Source organism: Polypterus senegalus, chromosome 1 (genome assembly GCF_016835505.1).
Source record: "Polypterus senegalus isolate Bchr_013 chromosome 1, ASM1683550v1, whole genome shotgun sequence".
Lineage (NCBI taxonomy): Eukaryota > Metazoa > Chordata > Cladistia > Polypteriformes > Polypteridae > Polypterus > Polypterus senegalus.
This window is the reverse complement of record NC_053154.1, coordinates 198,579,685-198,601,893: the sequence shown is the minus strand read 5'-3', so window position 1 is coordinate 198,601,893 and position 22,209 is coordinate 198,579,685. Positions and strand designations below refer to the sequence as shown.

Here is a 22,209-nt window from a genome sequence, read left to right as displayed (position 1 = left end):
TAAGAGGATAAGCATCATTCTTCAGTTACACATTTGGCACTTGAAGTCCATGGATCACATGTTAGGGCAACTGTCCCTGCTTTAAAACGCAACTGTTTTAATTCTGATTTAACCTCATGGTATATTTAGGGAATTGCTGTATATGAGAAAAAGCCTTAACATGGAATAACATTCCATGGCTGTAAAGTATGAATCGTGTTATGAAATCATGCATTCCGCGGTGTAAGGATTAAGGTCCTTGCTGCTTACTTGGCATTGCTGCAGGCATGGCACCATCAGAGTTTATCTTTGGAGGGTGTCAAGTGGGTTTTGCACACATATTAGAGGTATTTTAACAATACTTGACTGTATTATGGCAAATTTTGCACGTGGCCGTAGTCATCTCAACATTTCCAATTACTTTATGAAATCCAAAGCGAGTCCAGGCTTTAGATTTAAATTGTGATAGCGCCACATAAATTTAACAACCTTGACCACTCATATTCTTGCTTGCCACTGTTTTCAGAGTGCACATTCTATCAGCAAAATGTCTCTACGTGCAGCAACCATGTATGGACAGTATTGTAGCAGCATAAAAAAATGTATGTACTTTGCATTCTAATTACAGTAACTACATCAATAAACTTATCATGGCAACAGCGAATGCCGGTTGTATGCAACTCATATTTAACTGAGTGTGGTATTTAATCACATAGTATGGTTTATACCAGTGCTTCCCAAACTCGGTCCTGGGGACCCCCTGTGGCTGCAGGTTTTTGTTCCAACCAGATTCCTAATCAGTGACAACACCTGATAACACTAAGCTCATTTAATTAGCTGTTTTTTTTTTCTTTTATTCGACATTCAGTTAAGCATAGCAGCATGATTTTTACATTTATAAGACATTTATAAATATTTCTGCTTTTGCTATAGATTTAAAATGCTTAACTCTCTTTTGCTGATTTCATTATATTTTGCCTTTTCTCTGTACAATTTTCCCACTTTGCTTTATCGTATTAATGACAATTTAAAACGAGTAGAGCAGATACCCAGGCAAACAAAACTGAATAATCAAAGGCTGCAACTACTTTAGCATCAGACCCACTAATTAGTCAATGATGGCTTAAACAATCAGAACGCCTTGAAAAGTAGAATGAAAATCAAGATGAAAATACTATTAAAAAGAAAAAAATACATTATTCCTATATAACTCCTTGGTACATTTTAATATATTTTTTTAGCAAACTTAGTTTTCTAATTTCTATATTGTTCCCAAAACACAGAACTTGGGAAATAACACATCACTTAATTAGCCCAGGAGTCCAATTAAAAACAGATGCTGGTTGGAACAAAAACCTGCAGCCACAGGGGGTCCTCAGGATTCGGATTCAGCGGGTTAGAAAATGGATGGATGGAATTTGAAGTTTTTTTTACATTTAAAAAATTATTATTTAATCAGCCTGGCAATTCGATAATCACCATACTTCGGGACTGTGATTTGTAAATGAATTGATTTTTTCCCCTTCACCTCTAACACACAATTTCTATAGAAAAATGTCCTATGTAACATTCACCAAGAATTTCACAAAGATCTCTCATGTAAATTTGTAGCATTGTTGAATATGGTGTTTTCTTTTTGTTTAGCATGTCCTATTTAATGTTAGGTACAGTAGGATGCAAAAGTTTGGGCAACCTTGTTAATAGTCATTATTTTCCTGTATAAATCGTTGGTTGTTACGATAAAAAATGTCAGTTAAATATATCATATAGGAGACACAAACAGTGATATTTGAGAAGTGAAATGAAGCTTATTGGATTTACAGAAAGTGTGCAATAATTGTTCAAACAAAATCAGGCAGGTGCATAAATTTGGGCACCGTTGTCATTTTATTGATTCCAAAACTTTTAGAACTAATTATTGGAACTCAAATTGGCTTGGTAAGCTCAGTGACCCCTGACCTACATACACAGGTGAATCCTATAATGAGAAAGAGTATTTAAGGGGGTCAATTGTAAGTTTCCCTCCTCCTTTAATTTTCTCTGAAGAGTAGCAACATGGGGGTCACAAAACAACTCTCAAATGACCTGAAGACAAAGATTGTTCACCATCATGGTTTAGGGGAAGGATACAGAAAGCTGTCCCAGAGATTTAAGCTGTCTGTTTCCACAGTTAGGAACATAGAGGAAATGGAAGACCACAGGCTCAGTTCAAGTTAAGGCTCGAAGTGGCAGACCAAGAAAGATTTCGGATAGACAGAAGCGACGAATAATGAGAACAGTCAGAGTCAACCCACAGACCAGCACCAAAGACCTACAACATCATCTTGCAGCAGATGGAGTCACTGTGCATCGTTCAACCATTCGCGCACTTTACACAAGGAGATGCTGTATGCGAGAGTGATGCAGAGGAAGCCTTTCTCCGCCCACAGCACAAACAGAGCCGCTTGAGGTATGCTCAAGCATATTTGGACAAGCCAGCTTCATTTTGGAATAAGGTGCTGTGGACTGATGAAACTAAAATTTAGTTATTTGGGCATAACAAGGGCGTTATGCATGGAGGAAAAAGAACACAGCATTCCAAGAAAAACACCTGCTACCTACAGTAAAATATGGTGGTGGTTCCATCATGCTGTGGGGCTGTGTGGCCAGTGCAGGGACTGGGAATCTTGTCAAAGTTGAGGGAGGCATGGATTCCACTCAGTATCAGCAGATTCTGGAGACCAATGTCCAGGAATCAGTGACAAAGCTGAAGCTGCGCCAGGGCTGGATCTTTCAACAAGACAACGACCTGAAACACTGCTCAAAATCCACTAAGGCATTCATGCAGAGGAACAAGTACAACGTTCTGGAATGGCCATCTCAGTCCCCAGACCTGAATAGAATTGAAAATCTGTGGTGTGAGTTAAAGAGAGCTGTCCATGCCGGAAGCCATCAAACCTGAATGAACTAGAGATGTTTTGTAAAGAGGAATGGTCCAAAATACCTTCAACCACAATCCAGACTCTCATTGGAACCTACAGGAAGTGTTTAGAGGCTGTAATTTCTGCAAAAGGCGGATCTACTAAATATTGATTTCATTTCTTTTTTGTGGTGCCCAAATTTATGCACCTGTCTGATTTTGTTTGAACAATTATTGCACACTTTCTGTAAATCCAATAAACTTCATTTCACTTCTCAAATATCACTGTGTGTGTCTCCTATATGATATATTTAACTGACATTTTTTATCGTAACAACCAACGATTTATACAGGAAAATAATGACTGTTAACAAGGTTGCCCAAACTTTTGCATCCCACTGTATGTGTTATTATCAATACTGAGGGTGTGGCAGACAGCCAGGGTCCTAACCTAGCCTGGATGTCTTTATACTGGAAGAACCGATGGAGAGAACATGCACTGGGCATTACCTCCCCCGAAGCACTGGATGGCAGCCCCAATGGGTTGCTACGACATCATGGATTCTCAACGGGCTCCATGGTAGTTGGAGTTCCGCACTGCCCTGTTAGGTTCAGTGGGGGCTGCCAAGGGGTGCTGCAGAGCCCTACCTTGTTGGGCTTCCACCTCGCCCGGAAGTGCTCTCAGGCCCCACCAAAAGTAGCGGAAGTACTCCTGGGTGCAACATTAAAGAAACAAGCTGCCATTGCGGCAGGAGCCAGAATTTACAGGAAGAGAGACGAAGCTTGCTGGAGGATGAGTAGGGGTGAAGGAGAGACAGAGAGAAGAAGAAACAGAATTGCTGTTGGCTTTATTTCATTGTTCTTGTGTACTGTGCTGTTTAGGTGGGAAATATTTGGGAAGTGTTTCCCACAGCTAAATAAAATCTGTGTGGTGTGCTGAACTTGTGTCTGTGTCGGGTGTGGGGGAGCTGAGCAGCCCCTGCAGGCCACACATGACATAGTTGACATGATTCTTGGCCATCTGCAAGACAGGAACCTGCATTTTAATTTCTTGTGGCAAACCCAACACAGACAAACCTGCTCATCCACTAAAATGGTACAGATTATTGAGTTGTAAATATGTAGTCTGTGGCTTTAAACAAGAATTGCATGGATGTAGATAGATATATAGATACTTTATTAATCCCAAGGGGAAATGTGGAGGGGCTTATGGAAATTGTTTGTGATTGCAGACACTGCATATAAAACTCACAAGAGAAGAATACAGTGGGACATTTTGGCTTTTCTACATACATAAAATCTCAAGCAGCATGAAAACCTTTTTTGAACTGCATGGCACTGCAGAGGTGTATTTGCACTGCCATCAGAGATATGCATTTGAGCCACAGGAGTTGTTCTGATGTCTACAAATAAAAAGGAAATATGTCATTTTAATTAGTGGGCTGAAAAATGACACACCTCTCTCTTAGAATTTTCCCTATTTTGTGCTAAATAATGTTTAAAGGGTTTCCACAAAGCATCACCAATAAAGATGGGTTAATCCAAATGCTCATGCCTTACTTTATCACAATCTGAAAAGTATGCATATCTTAACTTTGTGTTTGTTAGAATAAAGAATGATATCTTTATAAGCTTCATATTTGCTGGCATCTCATCAAGTAATTTTTTAATTTATTTCTATTTATATTTATTTATATATCTATTTATATTTATATATTTTTCTACTGTATATATACACAATATTTGAACTTACATTTTTTATTATGTATGCTATTTACTATATACATTCTATTAGCATTTATTTGCAACAACAGAGCTGTAAAATAAGTATAAAAAAACCTAGAGTAAAAGCACCAATGGTTGGGATGTGGAAACGAAAATAAACACCTATTATCTCCCAATTTATGTCTCCGCTAACAGAGTAGAAATTATGCAATAGACAAAATACTCAACACACAAACTTAAATATCAAAATGACTACACCAAAGCACATGGTGAATTATATTACATTGTATCCTTCTCATTTCTTTTCCTATTTCTATTCCTATATCTGTTAATCTGCCCTACCAGACTACACTACACAGTCCACTGCACTCATCCAGGGGTGGTAAAAGGATAAACCCTTGGTCCTGAAGATGTCCAAGTTTAGAGTTGTTATCTTCAATAATCTGACAGTTGAGTCATGGCAACTGAACTTCTTTCTTGTTAGGCAGATACGTTTCACTGCTCATCCAAGCAGCTTCGTCAGTCTGAGGAATGTTGTTAGAGACTATAATTTTATCCTCCAGGTTAGTTTCACTTCACACCTGTCCTGATTAGGCTCGTTGAGTAAAACAAAGGAAGGGCGAGGTGTGGGTAGATGTAACCATCACACCTTTTTAACAGCCCCTCCTACCCCCATAGAGTGGGTTGTTAAGCGTGGTCCATCTGGTGGAGGTGTGAATTGGACCCGATTTTCCTGGGGATGACACCGAGACAGAGACTCGTCCACCCCAAAGACCGGATACCGAAACAGAAGAAAAGCAATGTAATATATGTCGTTCAATGCAGCGAAGAGTGTCCTGAACTGTACACTGTATAGACCAAACAGCCACTACACAGGAGGATGGCCCAGCACAGAAGGAATAACACCTGGGGGCCAGAATCAGCTGTGTACCTACATTTGAAGGACAAAGGACACTCTTTTGTGGACATTAATGTCCAGATATTGGATAGAGAAAACAAGTGGTTTGAGAGTGGGGTGAGGGAAGCTTTGCATGTGCAAATCAACAACCCCTCACTCAACAGAGGTGGAGGCCTTAGGCATAACCTATCTTCAATTTATAATGCTGCCCTTTCATACATCTCCAGGAAAATCAGGCCCAATTCACACCTCCACCAGGTGGACCACTCTTAAAAACTCACTCTATTGGGGTAGGAGGGGCTGTTAAAAAGGTGTGATGGTTACATCTACCCACACCTCCCCCTTCCTTTGTTTTACTCAACAAGCCTAATCAGGGCAGGTGTGAAGTGAAGCTAACCTGGAGGATAAAACTGTGGTCTCTAACAAAATTCCTCAGAGTGACGAAGCTGCTTGGTCGAGCAGTGAAACGCATCTACCTAACAAGAAAGAGAGAGAGAGAGAGAGAGAAAGAAAGAGAAAGAAGACCAGTTGCCATGACTCAACTACCAGATAATTTCACCTGAATGACAGAATCTTCACAGACATACCTTCAATGCTGATGTTATATGCCTGCAGGAGACCCATAAGATTTTTGAACCTCCCACAATACCAGGAATGAACCTTGTCATCTTCCATCCAAGCTCAGTTCACGAAAGCAGAGATTTTACAAATGAGGGGATTGAGATCCTAGCTGTAGAAATGGAACACCTGAACATCATCTCTGTGTACAAGCCACTTCCAACCCCATTTAATTGGCCTCAGGCAGCCCAGCTTGAACCAAAAGCTCACCTCATAGTAGGTTACTTTAATAGTCACAATACCAACTGGGGATACAGTCAAACCAATAAAGATGGTGAAGCTGTGGAAGAATGGACACTAGCTAAACCTCACAATTCTCTACAACACTAAAGGCAAGCCATCCTTCCAAAGTGCTCGCTGGAAACGAGGGTATGGTTTTTGCCTCATCAATACACTACTCAAACTTCGAAAAGCCCACCATCCCAACACCAATCGATCCTAACTGACATCAAGCCCATAATAAGACAATAACAGTTCCAGCATAAAAGTAACATCCCATGGGGCAGTAGGAAAGAGTACATCCTAGGTTTCAGCGAAGAAAGCAAGGCTCTTTACAGAGATTACATCCAAGCATATAATGAGGACCCCTTTACTGAGAATACAATAGAGCTTGGGGAAACCCTAATGACGTTGTTAAGTGGGGAAAGGAAAGATCAGTGGAAGAAAGTGATAATGAACATCAATATGACTAGTAGTAGCAAAAAGGCCTGGGCTACAATTAGGAACTAAACTCTGACAAGAAACCTCCCAAATGCACAGCAGCTGTAACACCTAATGAGGTGGCACACCAGTTGTTACTCAATGGGAAGCCACCAAGTAAGGAAAAAGGTTATCTCAAGAAAATAAAAAAAGACATGAAAAAGTCATGAACACCAGTGACAACCACTTTGACCCATTTGTCACAGAAGAATTGAATGACGCTTTAAAACATCTGAAGCCTGGTAAAGATGCTGGATTAGATGGGATTACAACAGAGATCATATAGCACTTTGGTGATAAAACTAAAGAGTGGCTTCTCTCATTGTTTAACATCTGTGCCACATCATATTGCATCCCGAAGACCTAGTGAAGAGAAAAAGTTGTGGCACTATTGAAACCTGAAAAAAACCCAGAAGATCCAAAAAGTTACCGCCCAATTTCACTGTTATGCATCTTATATAAGGTATATGAAAGGATGGCACGCATATCACCGACCATCGAAGATCAAATGTCACCAATACAAGCGGCTTTTGCCCCGGTCGATCTTGTTGCAGTCAAGTCTTGAACCTAACTAAATACATTGAAGATGGGTTTGAGCAGAAACTAATTACACGGACAATGTCTGCAGACCTTTCCACTGCCTATGATACAGTGAACCACAAAAAACTTCTGAAATGTGGTAGAACCATCCAAAACATTCCATTGGTTCATATAATCAAGTCACTACACCTAAATACAAAAAAATCTGATTGTGTTGCTGTTTCTGAATCACATAAATCTTCCAATATACAGTTTTGTTTGTGTAAACTGAATTGATTTCTATTTCGTACAGTACCTTGGAAACTATTTCAGACAGAATACAATTTTATTATTTAAAGAGAAAACCTAAAACTTGGTATGATTTCTCATACTTTGTTTATTTTAATTGATTTGAATTAAGTAGATTCTGAGAGCTCAGTTCCTTAACTTAAAGATATTATGACTTAGTAATACTTGATTATTTTTCAAAATGTATGACTTCATGAAATACTTGCAATTGTCTAGTTCCAGGGATCATTTTTTTTTCTATTCAACATACTTACTAACTTAGAACTATTATTACCATGAACTTGAAAATAATAAAAAATAAAAATGTCTTTGCAAGGTTAAGTGTAACAGGTCAGATCAGTTTCAGATTAAAAACTTATTCAGGAAACAATTATGTAATTTAAGTGAAATATCATCTAATAAACACAGCTCAGCATGCATAAGAAACTACTACTACATACAGACACAGATGATACAGAAATATCATACAGTGCATACAACATTAAAAGTGAGAGGCTTGGTGTCACAAGAAAGCTCTCATTCCTTACCCTGAAGGCCCCTCAAGCAGGTGTCCGGATTGGAAAAGGCCCACTGCTTTCTTTTCAACTTTATTTGCAAAGACTACATATTCAAACATGGTACCCTCCTCTTCAGTGTTTCTTGTAAACAGTCTTGCTTTAGATGGTGGAAATTTGTCTATAAAATGCCCATCTGTATATAAAAAGAGAGCATAAAAAGAAAGCATAACTGAAACAAAATTAAAGGCATGGCAAAATGATTATTTTCATTAAATTTTAAGTTAATATTACAAGAAAGACCATATTCTTGAATCTTAGACTCCATAAAACTTGTATATACTGTATGCACTATTTACTGAAGATCCATTTCACAATATTACAGATGAAAATTTTAGGTAAAAAAATTACTTCATCTAAAGTACAATATGTATGCAACAATCACAGGTCTGACTGCAAAAAGCCCATCATCAATGAAATCTGCTGTTTTTTTAATGATTTTTTTTTTTTGCAATACATGAACAAATAACCTGTGATACAAGCATTATTATGTATAATTAGGGGGACTCTAACCATAACTTTACTAGTAATGAGTTTGAGAATGTCAAAATTTTACTAAGGGGAGTGGTTTCCAGGCCCAAATATGTAATCTAATATTGCATATTGCACCATTACCTTCATTTAATAAAAGAAATCGGTTATAACTTGGGAATTTCTTCCAAGAGCCATCTTTCGTCTTCTCAATGTACTCTTCATATAGTCTCATCATTTCCTGAGACCAGCTGGAATTAGGTTCACTATAATCTTTTGATGCAACTGCTTTTGGCAATTCCTGCAAAAAATAATAGAAAAAATTATTTCTCTTACCGATTGCTTAAAACTGTAAAACATTAATACAACATTTTTCAGATGTCTGAATCAAAATAATTATAAGATCTTTAAAAATTAAAATAATTAAATTTAACAATTTAATATGAAACTCAAAATATTACAAAAAGTCTTTGTTCTAATATAGTTAAACTATACACTGAAAAAAACAGAAAAATTATCAGAACTTCATTTCATTGGAAAAAAAACAAAGCTAGCGAACAATAACACCCAATTTAAAGAATAGTTCACTTCATTATTATAAGTGATGATAAAATTACTAAAACAAAAAAAAAAAAACGTAAAAGGAAAAAAACCATGAAGCAACACCAGCAGATCTGCCATTGAATCAATTCCACAGTAAGTTTCACGAAACTGTGGGCTTTTATATTACTACCCAACCAAAGTCTTGTAGGCTGCTTTTCATGAGCATTTTAATGCTTTACTCCTTGAAAAGAAGTGACTTTTTAAACATTACCTGTAGGGAAACCCAAATAAAACCAAAAATTCCAAAAAATGGCAATAACCCTATTTGTCCAAGCATCTCAGCTCCAACACAATTGCCATATTCGCTTTAATATAATTATTCTTTTATTATAGGATTAGTTTACTATACCAAGACATTTCAATTCTCATGAAAAAGCAGGACATTTGTGGATTCCCAACAAAATGTTACATTAGTATGTGTTGTATCACAATGGAGAAATCTCTAATATCAAGCATAGCCCCTGTATTCTGCCTTTATGTATTACTGACCTACTGTACTTGATGTATAAAAACTAGGAATATATCATGCCACAAATTTTGCAAATCAAAAATATGACGATATGCTTAGTGGATATATAGATTTTCATCTGAATGACGTGGAATCTGTTTCTCCAAGCACTAACAAAAAGTAATGCATTCTCTCTTCTTCTTAAATATTCTTTTTTAACAACAGAGGGTGTAGTCAATGACATACATGCACTAACAAGCCCTGGCCTTAGTCCGAGTGCCTTTGGTTAAGCACGGAGTAGTCTAAGTAATAATGGAGTCAGGCAAAGTAGAAATTGAGGATGTTCTGTTGTCTTTTAAGTGTGTTGTCTGGCAGTATTTTGTATTTACGGTTAAAAGAGAAAACCGGGAAAATAGTCCGAAGTATGAAAACCATTTGCAAGCACTGCAAGAGAGGTTCGACATACGTTAACAGCAAACACTACGCATGTGTTCCACCAAGTACAATCCCCTTGGGATTAATAAAGTATCTATCTATCTATCTATCTATCTACATTCACAGTAACAAATACAAGTCACCACCTGCAAAGAAGAAATTGTCTAAAGGCCAGGCATCTCTACTTGCAGTACCGCTTCCGTGGTCGAGTGCAAGGGCCAAAGAAATAAAGTGTATATTTGTTTAAATTGCGAAGGATATAAGACCATTTTCAGCCATTGAAAACCAGGGTTTTCGGCTGCTTGTCAACAAGCTAGAGTCGAAGTACAGCATTCTCTCATGCACCCATTCTAGAGGCACTGTATTGCTGGTCCTGTACAGTGAGGTCGAGTGTGATGGAATCTCTGAAAAATACATCACAGTAACGACAGACAGCTGGATCTCCAGGATGAACCAAAATTATATCACGATCATAGCCCATGGTTTCACCAGCAACTGGGAAATGAGTAAGTTTTATGCTTCAAACTCAGACAAATTTTTGAAACCCACTCTGGATGCAACATTGCTGAGGTGCTATAATTGGCTGTTTTGGAGTGGAAGCTTGAAAGGGCTAATCGCAACATCACTGTTGTTACTGATAATGCAAATAGCATGGATGTAGCAATTAGTGAGGCTGGACTTTGCACATACACTGAATTTAGCTACTCAGGCAAGCTTGTACATTGAGGATATTTTACAACTGCTAAAACACAACAAGTCAGCCACCATAGTGCTATGTGATGAACATGTCCCCACTGTGCCCCTCATTGTGCTGCAGAAGCACACGATTGAGCAAAGAATGGCACCAAACAAGAAAGACTGAACCACTGTGTCAAGCATAAAGAGTGCTTTTAAAAGACCTCACGGGCAGATAACAGTGGGGACTATGATTTTCTTGTGGAGAGCACTGCGATGGATGCAAAAAATTAAAACTCTGCCACATCTGGAGCCTAGCCAGTGCGATTCTGTGGTCAACAGGCAGAAGAATAAAGCAAAGCAGTTACAGCACAGCCAAGTATTTATTTACCCTGTGCGTGCATATTTGTGCTTGTGTCTGTGCTCATTATAAAACGTATGTTTTATAAAGTTCTACTAGTACTACTCACAATAGCATATGAGATAGAAAGCAGACTAGAAACAGTTCAAATACTGATATGTAATGGAACTGATGCTTGTCACATATTAAATGTTGGACATATCATGACTTATAACCTGACCAAAAATTGTTTCACACTAGTCAGAGTTTACCTATAGATATTATGAGAAGTCAAGCAAAAATTAAACCTTTCATTGGCTAACTAAAAAGATTACAATATGCAAGCTTTTGAGGCAGCTCAGACTTCTCTGAGGAACAAGGGGCTGAGCTGACTCATAAGCTTGTATATCATGATCTTTTTAGTTAGCCAATAAAAAGTGTCATTTAGCTCAACTTCTCATTGCATCTATAACAGCAAATATGGTACACCTCCCTACTCCTAAAGATATTAAAAATTTAATTGCAATTAGTCATTTTTTATATTAAAAAAACTGGCAACTATTGCTATTTGTAGATCCAGAAAACAGAGAGAACAGGAGATAGGGTAGCAGAACAACATGGTACTGAGCTGGAACAACCACTTCCCTAAAAGTCAGCTCTGGAAGATCTGTTTGGAGATTACTTCACTGAATCAATTGCACTGCCCACAAGAAATTGACACGTACAGAAAAGAGTACCCTATTGCGCTCACATGAGGTCCACTGAATGGTGGAGAGAAAATGCTCCAAAGTACCCACTGATTTCCCCATTGGCCAAAACATACCTCTCAACTCCAGCAATCTCTGTTCCTAGTTAATGTGTTTTTTTGACTGCAGGAGATATTGTGAATGTCCAAAGGTCAGAGTTTCTACCTGAAAATGTAGATATTCTTGTGCTCCTAAAAAAAAAAACATTTGTTTATATCCTAGACTAAGAAAGGAGATTAAGCTTTGCTCTTATTGTTTATATTCAGTTCACTTATTACCTGTATTATTTGTAGTATTTTGGCACTACGTTTTTTCTGATAATAAAAAAATACTTTTAAAATAATTACTTATAGCAAGAGCTAATATGAGAACACCTTGTCGCAGTCCTGCAGAAAATGCTTTGGAACACTGAGTGAAGTGCTTCCTGGTGATATCAACTAAGCTCCCTCTGTCAGTCAACACCTTTAAAGTACAATACCGCCACTACACCTCCCCCTGTGCACCACACTTGTCGCCACGTGCATTTGCCATTGACTCACACAACAAGCTTATCAATTTCAAGACTGCACTGTGGTGAACTGCCAGTGGTCAGTCACAAACCTGCAATGACTGGCCCAGAAGGAGTTCTTCTATTAGCCCATGCTGTAAGAAGACTGCTTCAGAGCCAGAGATTTTTGAGTTTGTGGCTGACCAGCAACAGTTCAATGAACTACAAACTTGCAAACTTATGCTTTCTGGTGTGAGTCACATCAGTGCACTAGCAGATGGTTAATGGGTGTAATGCTGGGCCAATTAAACTAACTATTACAGTGATGGTTGGAGAAGAATGTATTCCATCTATAGTAATGAGCAGCAAAACACATGTACTTTTCAGTTATTTATGGAGCTAAGGAGCGTCACAAGGGTACAAAGTGAATTTTGCCTTGTAAAAGGCCAATCAAAGAAAGGGGATGATTAGGAGGACAGAATGGACAAGGCCATGATGGGCAATTTAGCCTGGGCATCAGAATCAACGTTTTAAAAAGATGCCCAGTGATCTTAAAAGACAACAGAGAGTAAGAGCTTGGTTTAAGATCTTATCCAAAAGATGTAACCATACTCACAGTACATTGTCCCTGTCACTGAACAGGGGTATTGGGATCCAAACACAAGGCATAGGGTAAACGTCCCTTGCTGGCCTCACCAACACCTCTTTCAGTAGCAACCCTAGTTTTCCCTAGATGGTCTCCCATCCAAGTACTGACTGGGTCCAAACATGCTTAGCTTCAGGGGATGACCTGTTCTGAAGTGCAGGTGATATGGCTGGTAAGAAAATTAGCTAGATTAATACAGAAAATAATTGATTTTGTGAAAGTGGGTTCTTCTTTTGTGACTGTTGAACACTATTCAACAACTGGAATGCTCAAATGATGAGATATTCTTAAGAGTCTGTAATTTAGACAAGAATAGCAGAATGGAAGGACCTTGCATTTTCACCGCATGAAAGGATTTGAAGCTATAGGCCAAGGCCAGCTTGTTAAAGCAGTTTTTGATAATGTGGAAAACAGATCCAGTGTGAAAAACAAGCTTATCTTGGAAACCTTTATCATTTCCACAAATACAAGTCTTCATTGAAATTTATGGGATTATATGGTTAAGCATATGCTGCCTTAATTTTTACATATGCTTTTATTCTTATATGCTATTATTTATTTCCTACTTAATATTTACCAATATTTATTGGTCGTCTTAGTGTAATGGATGGCACACATGAACTAGCATGCCAACAGGAGTTAAACATGTACAATGAAAGGACTTCTGAATACTTTCTTCCCCATTACACCACACAGCAGTATCCCCAGGCTGGTATTCTTACACAGACACCCGCACGGCATGCTGGAATTGCACAATAATAGGAAATAAAACAAAGATGCAAAACATTGCATTGCCATTATGATAAACAATGTTCTTTCAGTTGTATTAGTGTTCCTGCCACACAACTTTCACTGCTTCACTTGTCAGTATCAGATCCCGCTTATGATAATTCTCAGAACAGCTATTGGTAAAAGAATGTTTTTCATAATCCTTTAAAGGATACATATGTCTAGAGAGGAGCTACCTCAAAAGTAGTAAACAATCAAAATGCTAATGTAGCCTTGTGATTTTAGCCTTAACTGAAACACTGTCTCAAATTATAAAGACACATACCTCTGAGCAAGGCCCTTAACCTGCAATTGCTCTGTCCTGGGTATGACATTGATCTGCATCCAGCCCTGCAAGCAGGTCCTCCAACTTGCAGGGAAAACTTGGGGGTTGGTGGCAGGATTGGCACTGCAGCCACTGTAAAAAAACCTCACACTGTTCAGTGTGGTGCTGAGGTGTCACCGGTTGCACAGCTGCACTCAGATCTCAATCCGGATGGTTTGCTGTGTGGTGGGTGCGGCAACACACTGTAATCAGCGCATGCTCCCAGTCGCTCTCTCTCTTCTTTTGGTTAGCAAAACTAATTGACTATGTCTAATAAAACTTTTGGAAATCTGCACACAGCAATTCAACATGGTTAAAACTCGCCCTGACACGGAGTCCTACATGTGATGGCAAGTCACCAAAAGATGGCCAGGAAAAAGATCCAAGGACAAATGTACTTACTTTTTATTTACTCTATACCAGGGGTAGTCAATTATGATTTAAGGAGGTCCGGATAAAGAAAATTTCCTCATGTACAGGTCCGCAGCATCATCCTGTTTAAGTTGCATTATAATTTTTACATTACAATTAATTTATATATTTTGAAGTAGCATTGCCATTGTATCAATATTTGCACTGTGTGAAGTCAATGACTCAAATCAAACGAAGAAAGTTCAATGCTGTTTCAACAATATTTATTTTCAGTGCACGGATTCTGGAGGGCTACATACAATAAAATAAGAAAAAATAAATAACAGTAAAAGTATTGGTAACTTTGATATTCAACTGAGAATTATAAATAACTACCAAAATACCCGCGCTTTGCAGCGCGAAGTACTGCCCTAAAATTTTTATTAAGAAGAAAATTAAACCTTTTTAAACTGAGGGAAAATATACCAATAATTATTTGTTAAGGATCTCTTTGTATACCACGTTGTCAGTTCGGCCCTCCGGTTGTAATATGACCAAACTGTGCGCTGAGCTTACTCTTGAGCATGCAACGTACAGTTGGCCATGTGAACAGTAATCTTGTATCAAATCTCACAGCTTGGATTGCTGCTGTCATAATCGGTTTGAGTTTCATGGTTTGTTTCAATTACGTTAGTATTTGTAGAACTTGTTGTGTTGAAGTGACATTCGGCATCTGTCAAGCGTTGCAAGCATACAACCGGTTTCATCGATAACTTCACATCCAGCTTTTGAGAGTTTAAACATTCATTAACATCAAAGTGTCAACTACTCAAATCGTCACCTGTCAATCTAAGATGTTTAAGAGGCATTGGCAGTTGTCCAAAGGTGTAAAATATTTGGCCATTTCGGTACACTTGAAAGCGACAACCGAACAATTCAGCGGCAGCCATCAACTCACATGCAGAACCATAGGTGAAGGGCTTAAGCATTTCACTCTTCTAGTGCTCCGGTGTAGTATAATTATCTCCTGTACCATCATCAGTCCACACCTTGAACCTGTCCCAGTCATTCAATACATAAGACACAATGTTCCTCCGGATATCAAGAGTGAGCCTGATATGGCCGTGCAATATGTAACAAAGAGAATGGAAAAGGCAGGTGCCATCTCCGGGCATGGAAACCACTCGGTAAGTGACAGTTCTTTGATCGATGATGATCACCTCGATAGACATGTTAATGGGATTACGGTTGGAACGATAAAGGAAATGGGTACCTGAACAATGTAAAGTAAGTCTAAAATACCTACACAATAACTATAATCATAATAAACAAACAATAAAACAGCAGAGAAGCCGTGGATTAAATAAAAAGGCTGCAGTTATCAGCAGGGAGACGGGAATCCCGTGGCGAAGCAAGGAAGGGAATGTAGAGACCGGAGCGACAGACTGCCATATATATACAGGCAGCCAACAACGTGGGAGGCGTGAGGATGGGGGACCCAACGCCGCCTCACACGGTGACCGAGCTGCAGGCTATGGACGTATATATGTACGTAAGTAGGATTTAGTTAGCGTTGGGAACCTGCATACCAAATTTCTTGAAGATGGGCCCATAAGTAACAAAGACCGTTGAAAAGTTCAATATGGCGGCCGACAGTGGCATCATACCACCGAAATAAGTACGTACATTGGTTTCGGTTAGCGCAGGGAAGCTGCCTACCAAAATTTCGTGAAGATGGGGCCATAAATAAGAAAGTTCACCATGGCGGACGTTGTTGACCGTTATGTGCAGAATTTCGAATGAAACCTGCTTAACTTTTGTAAGTAAGCTGTAAGGAATAAGCCTGCCAAATTTCAGCCTTCTACCTACACGGAGTGTTGAAGAATTAGTGTCGTTGGAAAGGTCAATATGGTGGCTGACAGTGGCGTCATACCATCGAAATAAGTATGTACATCAGTTTCGGTTAGCACAGGGAAGCCGCCTACCAAATTTCGTGAAGATGGGGCTATAAATAAGAAAATTCAACATGGCGGACTTTGTTGACCGTTATCGACTGTTATGACCGTTATGTGTAGAATTTCGAATGAAACCTGCTTAACTTTTGTAAGTAAGCTGTAACGAATAAGCCTGCCAAATTTCAGCCTTCTACCTACACAGGAAGTTGGAGAATTAGTGATGAGTGAGTGAGCGAGTGAGGGCTTTGCCTTTTATTATTATAGATAAGTACTTACATAATAATAAAACATTTTAACGTTTCAACAAAAAAAAGACTTGGCCTTATATAAAAATAAAATCTATGAGTTTTTAATATGTGCACAACTGAAGAGGCATAACCAGTTTCACAGTAAATCTGATCATCTTTAAATAACTGAACGTATCCTCTCCTCCTTTCTCTCATATCCCACTGTCTACTTTCTCTTGTTTAGTGAGAGAAATGAGCTCTTGCTTGGTCAGCCAGGATTTTAAATCTGGGCTGGAATGGTGTCAATGTCATCCTCATGAATGTGTGAAGATTGTCATCACTGATTGGTTTTTTTTGAGACGTCCCAAAATCCATGCATCTCTGAGGGAAGACTTGTTAGCGAGTTGTTGGCCAGTAAATAAATGTGTTAAAATCCTCGTTGCCCGATCGTTAGTTGGCTTTAAGATCGCTTGTTTTCTGTAGCCTAACTGGCGAATTTAGTGGGTAACTTTTCTAAAATCTAATTTTGTGCTTAGTTTCCCGCTTTTAACCACTGCCACCGTCTCAGAGCCGATGAGACACGGCGGTTTCAAGTTTCCAACGAGAAGTATGAACATAAACGCCTCGGTTCATTCCGGATTAAAAGCCCGGTTTTCAGTGTCAATCTTCCACTGTTTATCAAAAGCCATGGCACATTGACTGTTTCGTCGCTTTTCTCTCTCTTGTCTTCTCACTCCTGTATATTTTTCTCTACAAGTCAATGCCGCTGCCTCAAGAGTAGCCAGGTTTCCATCCAAGGAGTTTTTGCGAAAAAATATTTAGCGCTTCAAATTTTAGTTGATGGAAATGCTAATTATCGATAAAATGTTGTACATGTCGACATAATATTTTTCCGTTTAACTTTAGCGCATAAATTCCATATCGATACTTCAGATGTCGCAAAAACTACATTGGAAACATTTTTTGTCGGAAAAAAAAGGCTTTAACGCAAATAAATGTGTCACATGATACATTTTCATCACGTGCAATCAAAACGAGAATAGCGGAGCGGTTGAGAAGCATCCACTTGCAGAGCCACAGCACCATACGTCACCGCAGTTTCAGACCCGCAGTTGTAGACCCGCAGTTTTAGACCCGGAAGTGACGTTACCATTTCTAGGCAAGGCGAAAACAACGCCTCCATTTATCGAACACAAGTCTTAGTTTTTAGCACGAGCGCAGCATTTTTGAGCACGAACAAAATATGACAGAAAACAGCACGGTATTATTGTTGTTGTTGTTATTATTATTATTATTATTATTACTACTGTTATTCTTAATATAATTATAAACCTGTACATTTTGCAAAACGTTTTTCAGAACAGTTTGAAAAGTTAACTTTACGTTTACATGTATGTAATCTTTGGCTGGCGAGCTAATTGTTAATGACTGCAACACTGGTTACGGTGGTTTGCCTCGTAAAAACTGGAGAAATCGACACTTAATGTTGCATTGTCAGCAAAATACGATAAAAATGCATTTTGCTCAAAGTTCAGTCTATGTTCTTGATGAACGGAAAATTCCCAATACTTTAAGACGATATTTAACCTAAATTAAGATTTTTTAAGTTTCGTTTTGTTGTTTGTAATATATTTTATAAATTGTATTCATCCATCCATTCATTTCCTAACGAATGTTAACGTAGTGTTTATTTAACTTTTAATTATTTTCTTTTTTGGGGGGTGGGCGCAACTTTTAATGAAAATGAAACAAACATATTCCTATTCGGTTAAGAAGTGAACATTAAGTCTTCAAATGAGAAAGTAATCTAGGTATAAGCTTCAAAATTCTACACCACTTTATAATAAATTATGTTTTCTTATTTAGCCAGTGAAGTAGTGTCAAATGATGTTGCTTTTAAGAAAGCTGAGAAATTAAAATCCTTTGCCCAAATTGAATGTTCAGAATTTGGTGCATTAGTTAACAAGTCTAAATCTTCCTTCATTTTCTTACTACATTTGTGAAAGATCTTTTTCTTTCTCTTTGGTAAGCCACATTTAAGTATTATAAATTAGTTTTTAAATCTTGGATGTGTACCTACATTATTTATACTGGCTAATAACCTCTTCTTAATGTAAAAAAAGAAATCTTTTTAACTGTGATCTATCAAATTATAGACCAATTTTCTAATCTTTCTTGTATTTCTGAAATTTAGAGAAAGGTGTAGGTAAGTGGTTCTCTATATTTTTGCAAATAAAAGTAATCTCTTGTAACATTTTCACCCAGGTACTGCTTTAGTCAAAGTATTCAATGATTTGCACTCCACTGACGAAGGTTGCATTTTAGGCCCATAGTATTACATCTACAGTAAGTGCCACATTTGATACTATAGACCATGATATTCATCTGATCAACTACATGAACCATCTCAGTGTTCTAAAATAGAGGTTTACCTGTTAGAAAGTAGATTCCTTGAAATTTTCATTTGTTGAATTCTAAAAACAGAAGTGCTAGTCATTGGTTGAAAGCTGCTAAAAATGTCAGTCTGAATGTAACATGTCTGTTGATGGCACCCCTATCACTCACAATGCACTAATTCTAAACTTGGATATATCTACAATGAAAATGATGATCTTTCATTTGATACACATACTAAACATGTATCTAGAGTAGTCTTCATTTTACTTAAGAAATATTGCAAAACTTAGATTATGTTAGCATTCCATGATGCTGAATAACTTATCCGTGCTTTTATTACTTCTACATGGATCACTATAAGGCTTTGTGGCTGATAACAGACTTAATTTAGTTCAAAATACAGCAGCTGAAGAGCTTACAAGAGCCAGGAAATATGAACAGTATATATCACCCCTGTTTTGCTTTCTTTACATTTTCTTTCTGCAAATTTTGTATTTTGTATTGAATTATTAGGTACTGGTGATCACATGTATCACTTTGCATAGTTAAGGATCTCAATATTTGAGTTACCTTTTAATTCCTTACAATCACTCTTACAGGAAGTGGAATATCTTGTTGTCTCTAGAATAAAAAAAAAAGCTGTAGCTGGAAATAAAACAGTAGTTTGTAAAGCACACTGTTTTAGGAACAACCCTGCCAAAGTGGTTTGAGATTCTGACAGTCTGTCAGCCTTCAAATCTAGGATAAAAATATATTTGCTTAGTCAGTCCAATAAGTAAAATTTACAATGAATCTGCATTCCTATTTGTCCTTTGTCTTTTCTTTTTAAACTTGCTATGTTATTTTTAATTTGTGTAAAACAAAACAGACCATTTTTTATTTTGTTCAATTATAATCTGGTACTGACACCAAGATTTTTGTCTCCAGGTTTATGGCCTGGAAATAGTTAAAGCTGCTTTGTGACAATACTAATTGTAAAATGCACAAAATAATTCAAATTTGATTGCTTGATTAAAACAGTTATTTAGTATTGTGAGTGATTACTGTAGATACAGAATTTAAACTTGCTAAAGCTATCCTGCTTTTTTGTCATTTTTATAGAAACACATAACTATTCAATTGGGAGTGTCAGTACCACTGCTGACTCAATGCAACAGATGTTGCACCTTGTTCCATTGTCCTTTTTGTAGTGGTAATGTTTTTAAGCCCTCCAAACTGGAAAAATTAAAAAAGCATTTGAAGAGTCATTTCAAGAAGGCAGTTCTCCATGAAGGTAAATTCATTTGAGAGTTTATTTTTAATGTATGTCCAGTACTGGTACATACTGTATACTTTTAACTCGGTATTCTACATTATAACAATTTATACTGTTACACATTTTAGGTTTTGCCATCCACAGATGTGGTTTAGACTGCAGACCATCACAGCATTATCACTGCCCCTACTGCCAGACTACAATATTTTATTTAATTCAAGTGTATATTATAAATATTTAAGTTATCCATCCATCCATCCATTTTCCAACCCGTATATGCAAAATGCCGTCACACTAATATTGATAACACATGCCTACTTTAAGAAGTTGTGCTTATATTCTGCTTACATCAAGATTTTCTTACTCTACCTAAATATCAGCACATATTGGATATTTACATTTGTATGTGTAAGACTTGTTTGTTTGTTTTGTTACAGTAACATGACAAAACGAATATCTTCAGGCACATGGATACTAATTAAAAACAAGGTTAGTTTATAGGAATGTCATTGAGAGGACTACAAGTAATGGACATTCTTTTGTAACTTGCAGTAGGTGATATGAATCCATTTCAATTTCAGAATCTTCCACAGCAGTTGGTTGGGTCAGTGGATTGTGGAGTATTCATGTTGATGGTGAGAAAATCAAAGAAACTTATTTTTTAGGTTGGGAATTCTTTAGAATCACTATAAATAAATTGCAATAAGTAGAGTGTGCACTGTACTGTATGCAAATAGATTAAATATTAATTTAAGATAATTCTTTTGTGTGCTCCACAGTATGCTCTGCACCTTGTCTTGGATGCCATTTGACTTCACAGCTGTAAGCTTTCACTTATGTCTCTGATTATTTGTTAATATCTGTTACTGGTTTTAATGTACTTTGTTTTTTCCATCTGCATGGCAGTGTGATTTACCCTTGATCAGGAGGTGGTGGTGCTTCATTCTGTTGGAGAATTTTGCTGTTGAAAGGTATCTCTCTCTCTCTCTCTCTCTCTGGCTAACGTGTGAATATTTCTTACAGGACAAAGGCGTTCACTAAAGGGGCACTGGAGAGTGTGAATGAGACCCAGAGCAGTGAGGAGGTATATACTGTATGTAATATCTAATATTATTTAAATAGGCATGTAGAAATACATGTTTTGTTTAATTCTCTTTGTGGTCTTTATCTAAAGGAACCACTAATAAAAAGGGACCTCCACACTGCAGTAAAATGGTTGCGCCAACATAGACAGTTGTTCAGAGGTGCCGTGTCTGAGCCCCATTTTCTGGAGATGGAGGAGGAGGACCAAAGCCGAGCTCTCCAGGACATCATCGATGCAGTTGAAACTGAAGATTTAATTTTGGCAAAAGAACCCTTTATATTTATTTTTCAGTTTAGGGATGATATGGAACTTTTCACTGGAATGTCGGGATAAAATGAAACTTAAAGTAAACTGCATATTTAATGAATCAGTATAATTATTGTCTGTTGCTACATTGATTGTTACTTGTATTTTATTGTGCATTAATACTCTGTTGATTTCAGTTTATAATACTTTGATTTTTCTGTTTTCCTTTGATGGTGGGTAGTTTTGAAAATAAACAATTTAACTGCAAGTCTTTTTTTGGGTCTATTGCTCATTTAAAGCCCACTTAGTGCTATCTAAAGGCTCCTTTAAAATATTTTTTAAAAATAGTTCATCACAGAACAAACACGAAAATTAGTAAAAATGTCTCCTTTTGGAGATAATGTAGTGTTTTTTTGAGGGTTTCCTTGGAGGACAGAACATTATTTTGGTACAGCAGTGAAAGATTTGAGGTCTTGGACATTATGAAGATGCTGATGTGCAATAATGTAATATTGTGGTTTTCTAAGTCACTAACACATTACTGAAGTAC

The 22,209-nt window shown here is 37.5% G+C and overlaps 1 protein-coding gene and 1 long non-coding RNA gene across 6 annotated transcripts in view; one reads left to right on the top strand and one right to left on the bottom strand.

Moving 5' to 3' along the window:
- The window catches only part of them4 (thioesterase superfamily member 4), an 80,395-nt gene that overhangs the window by 39,603 nt on the left and 18,583 nt on the right, over nucleotides 1-22,209 (bottom strand). For all 3 annotated transcript variants that reach the window (XR_005635355.1, XM_039766680.1, XM_039766666.1), the window contains exons 2-3: nucleotides 8,816-8,972; nucleotides 8,174-8,336 (exon numbers count right to left, since the gene is read on the bottom strand). Coding sequence is in view for 2 of the 3 variants with exons in the window: in XM_039766680.1 (XP_039622614.1) it covers nucleotides 8,174-8,336; nucleotides 8,816-8,972 (320 nt within the window). In the remaining variant the exon portion in view is untranslated. The remainder of the gene's footprint in view (nucleotides 1-8,173; nucleotides 8,337-8,815; nucleotides 8,973-22,209) is intronic.
- On the top strand, nucleotides 17,771-21,731 carry LOC120537622. Of its 3 annotated transcripts, none has more exons than XR_005635359.1 (6): nucleotides 17,771-17,938; nucleotides 20,176-20,347; nucleotides 20,767-20,818; nucleotides 20,911-20,964; nucleotides 21,353-21,413; nucleotides 21,504-21,731. It is a non-coding gene; the product is annotated as an uncharacterized LOC120537622 (long non-coding RNA). The 3 variants fall into 3 exon arrangements; XR_005635361.1 differs by lacking the exon at nucleotides 17,771-17,938 and adding an exon at nucleotides 18,416-18,702; XR_005635357.1 differs by lacking the exon at nucleotides 20,176-20,347 and having other exon boundaries at nucleotides 17,773-17,938.